Source organism: Cervus elaphus, chromosome 1, assembly GCF_910594005.1.
Source record: "Cervus elaphus chromosome 1, mCerEla1.1, whole genome shotgun sequence".
NCBI lineage: Eukaryota > Metazoa > Chordata > Mammalia > Artiodactyla > Cervidae > Cervus > Cervus elaphus.
The window spans coordinates 95,837,744-95,847,280 of NC_057815.1; the positions used below are offsets into that span (position 1 = coordinate 95,837,744).

General features: G+C 60.8%; 1 protein-coding gene across 1 annotated transcript in view; it reads left to right on the forward strand.

Moving 5' to 3' along the window:
* P2RX3 (purinergic receptor P2X 3) overlaps window positions 1–9,286 on the forward strand; it is a 32,776-nt gene extending 23,490 nt beyond the window's left edge. Inside the window, exons 9-12 of the mRNA XM_043876451.1 lie at window positions 6,670–6,763; window positions 7,031–7,096; window positions 7,795–7,872; window positions 8,266–9,286. Coding sequence (XP_043732386.1) covers window positions 6,670–6,763; window positions 7,031–7,096; window positions 7,795–7,872; window positions 8,266–8,379 — 352 coding nt within the window. The 3' untranslated portion in view covers window positions 8,380–9,286. The remainder of the gene's footprint in view (window positions 1–6,669; window positions 6,764–7,030; window positions 7,097–7,794; window positions 7,873–8,265) is intronic.
* Window positions 9,287–9,537: the final 251 nt, after the last annotated feature.

Genomic DNA, 9,537 nt, shown 5'->3' on the forward strand with positions numbered 1-9,537 from the left:
CACAGGTGAGCTCCCAGGGTGAGGTGCGCCAGCCAGGCCGCTCCCGCTCTCTGCTCCACCCACCAGGTCTCTGAGCTTTTCAGGACGCAGCATCCTTGCCCTCAAGAGGGCCTGCAGACCCCTCAGCCGGGCAAGCTGCCCCAGCTCCGGCTGTTCTTACCTCTCAGCTCCCCGCGCTTCAGGTCTCAGGGTTCAGGCCACTTTCACACGAGGCCTTCCTTGACCCGCCAGCCTCCATGCCCTGTGCTCTTGCATTCAGTTTTACCTGATGATGGGTCTGCGTGGCTCGTTCCTATTTCTCTTCCTCACCTGAGAGCAGATCTTGCCGGTGGATCGGCAGTGCCCAGCACCACGCCTGGCATGGAGCAGGGTGCTCTGAAGAGCTGTGGGGAGCAGAAGTGAGAGGCCGTGGAGATGGGCCCTGCGGGATGACTAGGAGTCTGCGCGGTGGGGAAAGGGAGGAGAAGGGGCATCAGGGGCAGAGGCACAGAAGTCAGCATCCACGGAGCATGTCCAGGGGGTCCAGAAGGCAGGCAGCGTGGTGTGCGGGCCGTGAGGGGCCTCTGCCGGTGAGGCTGGGACCTCAGGCCCGAGGCTTGGCATTCCAGGCCAAGGAGTTGAATGCAGACACCGTCCTCACTGACCCCATTTCCTAGCCAAGAAGACCAGAGCCAGAGAGGCAGGAATCAGAGGATTTGGGAAAAATCAGGGCTCAGCCACAGGGTGGGGCTTCCTGAGTGGTGCTAGTGGTAAAGAATCCACCTACTAAGGCGGGAGACATGAGAGACGCAGGTTCAACCCCTGGGTCGGGAAGATCCCCTGGAGGAGGGCATGGCCACCCACTCCAGTTATCCCTGCCTAGAGAATCCCATGGACAGAGGAGCCTGGCGGGCTGCAGTCTGTGGCGTCACAGAGATGACTGAGTGACTTGGCCCGCATGTGGGGACGGGGTAGCTCAGCCCTTCTGTTCACTTTTCCGCTTATTCATTTATCTGTTGGCCGCATCACACGGCTTGTGGGGTCTTAGTTACCAACCAGGGATCAAACCCCAGGCCGATGGCGATGAAAGCACCATGTCTGAACCACTGGACCACGGAGAATCCCACGCCCTTCTTCTTCCTCGGTGAGGTGGCTGGGGTCCTTCTTTGGACACTTCATGGCTTGCCTATGCTCTTTTTAAATGTTTATTTTATTTGTCATTTACTCATTCAGCCGCTCCGGGTCTGAGCTGTGGCGCATGGGATCTTTAGGTGCGGCATGTGAGCTCTTCGTTTCGGTATGCAGGACCTAGTTCTCCCTGACCAGGGGTTGAATCCGGGCCCCCTGCATTGGTGGCATGAAATCTTAGCCGCTGGAGCACCAGTGAAGTCCCCTAGCTTCTATTATTTCACTTTGCCTCGTTCTTAGGATGAGGAAGGAAACGGACATGTCTTGAGCACTTACGATGTATATTAGGGCACCATCCCATCCCCGTCCTTCCTGTAGCCTTTTTATTCTCACTTATCGACCAAAGCAAAAAGCTCAGAGAGGTTGAGTGACTTGCCCAGGGTCAAAAAGCAGGTTAACAACAGCTGTGGAACCACACGTCAATCTCCTAGACTTCCTAAGGAGGTTTGCGCCTCACAATGTGGTGTCCTTGGAATTTGCCCTCTCTCTAATCTTGAGTGACTCCCCAGCTTTAGCTCATTCTTTGTTCTTCCACAAACACTTCTTCCCTCTGAGCCTCAGTCTTCTGAGCTGTGACATGATGGTGGTGGTTTAGTCGCTGAGTCGTGACCAACTTGCAACCCCATGGACTGTAGCCTGCCAGGCTCCTCTGTCCATGGGATTCTCCAGGCAAGAGTACTGGAATGGGTTGCCGTTCCCTTCTCCAGGGGATCTTCCCGACCCAGGAATCAAACCCGGGTCCCCTGCACTGCAGGCAGAGTCTTTCCCAGTAACCGAGCTGTGAGGGAGGAGTTTGCAGTAGTCAGGGTAAGTACTGCTAGCTGCTGTAACAAATAGCCCGTCCAGCTCAGCGGCTCAGCAGAGGCTTACGCCTTGCCCGAGGCACCGTGCCCTGCGGGTCAGGATGGGAGGAGAGCTGTGTGCAGTCGTCTGGGGTTCCCACCACCCTGGGGTGAGCCTCCTCTGGGGTCTGAGTTCTCCCCTGGCTCCCGAGCACCCGGCCACGAGGGTGGCACACAGCCCTCACACGCCCCAGCCCAGTGGTAAGAGACCTCATCTCTGTTCACAGTCTGTTGACAAGAACTGGCCCCGGGGGCCCAGATAAAGGCGAGGCGGCTGGGAAACCCGGTCCAGCCGGGTGCCAAGACGGAAGATAACCCCGACCCTGGTGCGCACAGAGCCTGTCTCTGCCACAGGGTGGGGCCAGATGCTGTGATTCCCCCCACCCGGCCATACCGAGTGCAGAAGTCAGGACGCCTGGGTCGCTCCCGTGTCTGCCGCCGGGGCCTCCCCCTCACCCCCCAGATGAAAGGCGTTCCTCCTCCCGCCCTCGCGGGGGGAGAACCATCCCTGCCAAGCCTCCTCTGAGGGCGTGTGGGCGGCGAGATAATGATCTGAGCGTGCTCACTGCCTCTTGGAAGGCAGGTGCTGGAGGGAAACCAAGTCCGCTTTGGTTCTTCTCTCTGTTCCCTTCACATTCCTTCCCAAGATAAATTTAGCCAGCCGTGCTCTGAGCGGCGGTACCCAGGATACCGACTTTTTGTTCTCCGAGCCCACGTCGAAGCGTTTCCCACGGCTGTGGCCGTGAGCCGGGGACGCAGACCTCAGGAGCGCGGTCCTGGTCTCGGCCCTGCGCCTCTGTGACCCCCGCCTGCCCCGACCCCAGCCCTCGCTGCTGCGTGTTTCAGACAAGGGCCCTGAATGCTCCAGTGACCTGAGACAGAATGCAGAATACAGAAGGGCTTTCAGATCCAGCGCGAGGGCTGCTGTGTCCTTCCCAAAGAAAGAAAGGAAAGAACCAAAGAATAATTACGGCCACTTAGCGCCCAGAGGCAGGATAGCTCTGGTGGAGAGCACAGACTGAGGAGTTGCAAGTGTGCATCGGAATTCCAATTCAGGCAAGCGACCTTGTCAACTGTCTCCCCATCTGCAAAATGGGCCAACACTGCCTTCTTCTTGAGATTTCCTGAGAAGCTCAAGAGACGTGCGTGTTTTCTGCTGCTCTGTAAATGCGGATGTGGAGATGGAGATGCTTCATACGTGGCCTCGGGCCAGCCTGAGAAAGCCACAGCGAGGACTTTCTGGAGCCTTCTGCCCACACCAGACACTTCTTCTGCAAACTTCCTGAGCTCTCCCGTGAGGCCTGCTGGCAGAATTAGGTTCTGGGGCCTCCTCATCTTTACAGGAACGATTTCCTTTCTGGTGTTCGTCCTACTCTCTTACAGCTGGTCTGGCTCAAGCTTGGTGCTTTTTGCCTTGGTCTGTGAGGCTCTGTGCTGCCTCCACCCTGACTGCACCAGGTCTTATTGGCGGCACGCAGGATATAGTTCCCCATCCAAGGATCGAGCCCAGGCCCCCTGCACTGGGAGCAGGGTCTCATAGCCTCAGGACCACCGGGGAGGTTCTGATACTCACCAAACTTTTGAGGATGAGGTAGCTGCTGCCGTATTTCCTTGTCCTCCAAGTCTTTTTTTTTTTTTTTTTCCTTTTCGGCCATACTGCACACTTTGCAGAATCTTAGTTCCCCAACCAGGGATCGAACCTGGGTCCCAGCAGTGAAAGCACCGAGCCCTAACCACTGGCCAGCCAGGGAACTCCCCCACCAAGGCTTTGCCCGTGGGGTTAAGTGGCTGCCCTTCTTGCAGCCTCCTTCTCAGGCCTGGGTTCATTCTACCACTGTCAGGAAGACCCTTCTGTCTTCCCAGCCTCCAGCTGCAGAGCCCCCGCAGGAAACACATGCCCGGGCCAGCCTCCCCAGAGGCCGTTTTCTCCCTGGATCCTTTCAGCCTGACTGTCTGAGGCCTCCAACAGCGAACAGGTGCTTCCCTCAGGCACAGGCAGGAATCGAAGGTGGACCCCCTCTCCCCACGCTCCCCCCCACCCAGACAAAGCTCTCCAGGCCCGAGCTTCCTGCCTGTGAAGTGGGGGAGGGGAGGGCCGGAGTCCCGGGAGGGAACAGTTAGGGGTCTCAAAAGGGGCGACTGCATGGATGCACTCTTCGCAGACTCTGGGCCTCAGGCGGGAGGCTAGACCGGCTACAGGCCCCGCAGAGGAGCCAGGAGACAAAAAGCACCCTGCCTGCCTTCCCTTCACCCTCTGGCCACCCACGGGCACCTCCTACTGGCAGGACCACCCCGACCCAGAGGGCAGGGGCCTGGGTGGGAGTGGTCTCTGCAGAGAAGGGCAGAGAGGACGTCCGACTCAGAGGTCAGGAGCACGCCCACCTCAGAGGGTGGGCTCGGGGGTCACCCCTCTCACTGACTGCGGAGGAGGTCTCAGCACCCCCCGGGTTATAGACGTCGGAAGTGAAGCCTCAGGGGCTGAGTCCCAGGAAAGAGCCCACACCTGCAGCCTGTGGTGGTGGAGCCCGGATTTAAGCTCACTTCTGCCTGACCCCGGGATTCCCAGAGCTGACGTGCGTGCTGGATGCGTCCCTCAGTCCTGTCCGACTCTGCGATCACACGGACTGTGGCCCACCAGGCTCTTCTGTCCATGGAATTTCCCAGGCAAGAACACTGGAGCGGGGTGCTAGCTCCTCCCCCACGGGATCTCCCTGACCCAGGGGCTGAAGTCGAGTCTCCTGCACGGGCCGGTGGACTCTTTACCGATGAGCCAGCGGTGACAGTAGCTGACATTTACGATTTAAGGTGGCTCATCCCCCGACAAGTGACCTTCTCCCCCCGCCGTGATCCTTCCGTTATCTGTCCCCTCGGGCTCAGCGCTTCATTCTCCCCGCTGGACAGTTTGGAAGGCAAGCATCTCTGGGAGGGGCTTCGTGTCAGTCACCGGACACTTCCAGGGAGTGAGTTTCTCAGCTGTCCCCTGTTCTGAGAGAGGCCCAGGACGGGCCTGGGAGCCTCCAGGGACTGGAAATGCTGAAAGGGAGGCGCCCGAGAGAAAGACCGACGTGGACGCCGCACAGCTGCGAAGCTCTCCGTGTCCCTTCTCGGTCACCCCCTCACCGAGTCCTCACCCTCTTCCTGGGATGCTGACATTGGGAGCCTGTGTTACCGCTTTGGGGCAGCAGCCCAGAAAGATTACCCTTCGCTAGGGTTCGTTTCCCAGGCGGCACCAGTGGTAAAGAATCCACTTGCCAATGCAGGAGACATAAGAGACGCAGATTCCATCCCTGGGTCAGAAAGATCCCCTGGAGGAGGGCACAGCAACCCACTCCAGTGTTCTTGCCTGGAGAATCCCATGGACAGAGGAGCCTGGCGGGCTACAGTCCATGGGGTCGCGAAGAGTCGGACACGATTGGGCACACACTCACACACACACGCAGAGTTAGTTTCACCTGTAACCACGTAGAGGGTAACGCGCTGGCTTTAGAAGCCCAGACACAAATGCAACTCAAGTCCTGGCTGACTGTGACGGCCGGTAGACGCCTTCACCACCACAGGCATCCCCAAACGGGGTGACGCCCACCTCGCAGTGTTCAGTGAGGGTGAAACGTGACCACTCTGCTCAGCCTCCCGCACAGTTCCCGGTGGACACAGCAGTCCCGGCCGGGGACGCTCAGAGAGCAAGTGCTTGAACGGGGCAAATCCAGCGCTAGGTCTCGGCCAGCTGAGTCACCCCGAACCAGTCATTTAACCCCTAGAGCCTCGTTTGAAAAGTAGGGCAGTCACACCCTTATCCACTGGCTTCTGAGATGCGGTGTCTAAAAGCATTTATTATTATTATTATTATCATCATCATCATCATCTTGGCCACGCCTTGTGTCATGTGGGATCTCAGTTTCCTGACCAGGGTTCAAACCTGCGTCCCCTGTGTTCTAAGCACAAAGTCCCAACCAGCGGACCGCCAGGGAAGTTCCTGAAAGCCGTTTTTAAAGCCGCCCTATAAAAGCACTTTAGGGATCAGTGTGTTCTTTCACAGTATCGGCACCGGGGAGCCTTCCCGGGTGCTTGCTGACTTTGTTCCAGACCCTGTTCTCAGCCCCTGACAGTGTGACTTCACTCCGTTTTCATGGCAGCGCTCAGGAGCAGGGCTTCTGTACTCTGTTCGCTCGCAGATGAAGGAACGGAGTCTCAGGTTAAGTGACTGCCCTGTGTTGCGTAGCTGGCAAGTGGCAGAAGCAGGCTTTGAATCCAAGCAGGCCGAGCCGCCCACGGCAATGGGCACACCCGTCTGGGAGAGGACTCCCAAAGAGAGAACCGCAGAAGCCGGGAGTCCAACGGGGCTCACACTTTCCTACACGCCAGACTCACTTAGAGCAATCAGATTTTTAGGAGGCAGCCTCCCGAGACCTAGTCCTGAGATGTTGGTTCTCTGGGTTCAGGGCAGGGCCTGGAGATCTGCCTGCTTAACAAACCCCTCCAAGGTGATGGCTGTGCAGGTGGCCGGCTGACCACACGGGGAGGACCGCGGCGGGCGTCCCGCCCCACCGTCGGGCAGGGCTGGGCGGTGAACGAGGGCTGCAGGGCTCCAGGGGACCCTGAGGGTCCAAGCGGGAGAGACAGGCGCCCACAGCGGGCCCGCGCCTCCCCCTCTGGCCTCCAGGTTCGCCAAGTACTACAAGACGGACAACGGCAGTGAGTATCGCACCCTGCTGAAGGCTTTCGGCATCCGCTTCGACGTGCTGGTCTACGGCGACGTGAGTCCTGGGCCGGGGGTGGGGCGAGATGCAGGCCCTTTCTGTGCCCTCGAGAGGCTCCTTCGGGGGCCGGGTTCTCCGGCTGACCCGCCCAGAGACCCTCGCTGGTCGCATTACGCAGTGGGGGTCGGGGGTGGGGGGCGCACACTGGTCCCCGAGAGGCCTTCTGGCTCCAGGGCCGCCCTGGCTGGGAGCCCCAAGTTTAGCCTCAGGCCTCACCGGACCTGCTGAGCGTCCTGCACGCTCACCTCGGTCTTTGTGCACCAGGCTGGCAAGTTCAACATCATCCCCACCATCATCAGCTCCGTGGCGGCTTTCACCTCGGTGGGAGTGGTGAGTGCGGGCCCTCCAGGCTCCGTCACGGTCACGGGTCACGGTCACGGTCAGGCCCGGGGCGGGGTGAGGGGAGAGGGGGGAGGGGGAGGCGAGGGGGTGGGGGGACCCTCTTCTGCCTGGAGCCATCCCCTCCGCGCTGGGCCAGCATCTCCTGTCCTGGCGCCCACGTGGCCAGCGCGCCCCCCCACCCCACCCCGTTACCAAGTCCCTGTTCCCCATCACCGTGAAGGTGACGGGGTTTGGGGTGGTGGGGAGGAGACCCCAGGGTTCCCAGACCCGAGAGCCAAGCGGGCGCAGAGCCCTGCTCCCCGGGGTCGGGCACACGCCCCCCCGCCCCCCACATTTCCTCGGCTTCTCCCAGTGCATTTCAGGGTGGGCCCACCCCCCCGGAGCTGCGGAGGTGGGTCCCAGAGACAGAGCAAAGCCCTTGGACGTTTTCCTAAAGGAAATGTCAGCCGGGAGGCTCTGGAGAGCTAGCCGCACCCCCAGGGCAGTCCTGCCCCTCCAGAGCTTCCCGCCACCCTGCCCCCCACCCCCTCGCCCACAGCGCTCAGAGCCCCCAGCTGTCCCGCCACCCTGCCTCCTGCCCGCATGCTCAGAGCCCCCCACTGTCCCGCCAGCCTGTTCCCCCGCGCCCCCCACCCCCCCCCCCCCCGCCACCCCGCAGCGCTCAGAGCCCCCCGCTGTTCCTCCAGGGCACGGTCCTCTGCGACATCATCCTGCTGAACTTCCTCAAGGGGGCCGACCAGTACAAGGCCAGGAAGTTCGAGGAGGTCAGTGGTGGGGGGCGGGGGGGTCCACGAGAGGCAGGGGAACGGGGCAGGGAGGCAGCTGGACCCTGGACTGTCCTGGGTCCACAAAGGGGAATTCACTGGGCGGGGGGCGGTTCCGACGGGGCGGACCTTGGCCAAGCGCAGGGCGTGGTCATCGCTCTTAGCATCTCCACCCACTCGTCCTCCCTCGGGGTGGGCAGACCCTGCTGTGGCTTGCCTCGGGGCTCGCTTTGCCCTTGAGTTGCATGGGAACAACCTTGGGGTCATCCCGACTTTCCCTAGCTCCCCTCGGACCCAGCCGTGAGCCCCGACGGCTGAATCCGCCACACGGGGGCCCAAGGGAAGACCCCGCCCACAGTCGGAGCCCACTCATGCCAGCGCTTCTGCCTGCAGGTGAGCGAGACCACGCTGAGGGTCTCCGCCTCTGCCCACCAGGCGGACACTGGCGACCTGACCACGGAGGAGAAGCAGTCCACGGACTCGGGCGCCTACTCTATCGGCCACTAGGGCCTCTCCCGCCAGCCGCAAGCTCAGCCTTGGGCTCCCAGCCATCCGACGGGGGACCCCGCAGGGCGCGGGGGGATGGGAGGGAGAGGGGCTCTCATTTCCGCTGCTCACCCCCAGGGCCACAGCCAAGGCCTGAGTCTGACCGCTGCCCTGCAGAGGTGTCCTGCTCCCACGAAGACCTGGTCTTACCTCACCCCCTGCCTCACTCCGCTCTACTTCCCAGGACCCCCAGGGCAGTGGCACCTGGCCATCCCCCTTCCAAAGAGTAGAGACAAAAACAGAAATGACCGTGGGCCACGGGAGGCCACCAAGCCCAGGCACCTTCACACGTGTTAGCTCATTTACTCCTTAGAATAGTCTTGCGAGGTAGATATTAGGTTCCCTCTTCTGAAGATAAATGGAGGCTCAGAGAGGTTGAGTCGTTTGCCCCGGGACACACAGCCCGGAAGCGAGAGAGCTGGGCTTTGAACCTGGGTCTGACTCACTCCATCACTCCCACCCCACCAGGAGACAGGGGACACCCGGAGGCATCCCCCCTTCCGCTTCAGCCTCCTCGACCATGACCACCATCGTTCCCGCTTCCTCACAAGTGCGGCCCTTGCAGTCCCCAGGAGCTCAGACAGGCCCCGTGTCAGACGGGGGTGCAGGGTCCCTTTCTCTGACTTGGGTGGATCCCAGATGCAGAAGGAAACAGGAGACGTAACCGTCGGTGAATTTTTCCTTCCCTCACCTCAAGCCAGAGAAGGGAATCTTCTCATTTTCTCTGGGATCCCCACAGGGTCGTACACATCCGGGCCCCTCACTCAGGAGCCCAGCTAGGTGCCCACTCCCTTGCCCGGGGCGGGGTGGGCTTCCCACCTGGTGCCCTGTTCCAGGAGGTCAGCGGGTCTTCTCCATCACATGGACAAAAAGGTTGGGTGAGCAGCTGGTCAGCGGGCCTGTCCCTGCAAGGCCCAAACGAGGTGGTCGGTCTTCTGACGTCAAAAACTAAAGGGGCTTTAGGAACCCTGTTGTCTGATTCTCTTCCTTACAGATGCGCAAACTGAGGCCATGGAAACGGCTCGTCCGTGGTCCTACAGTTAGCGAACCAGAGGCGTCCTGCCGCTGAGGGGGTGGGGAGCGAGGAGCGGACGCGGGCAGCCCAGCTGCCTCCCTGTG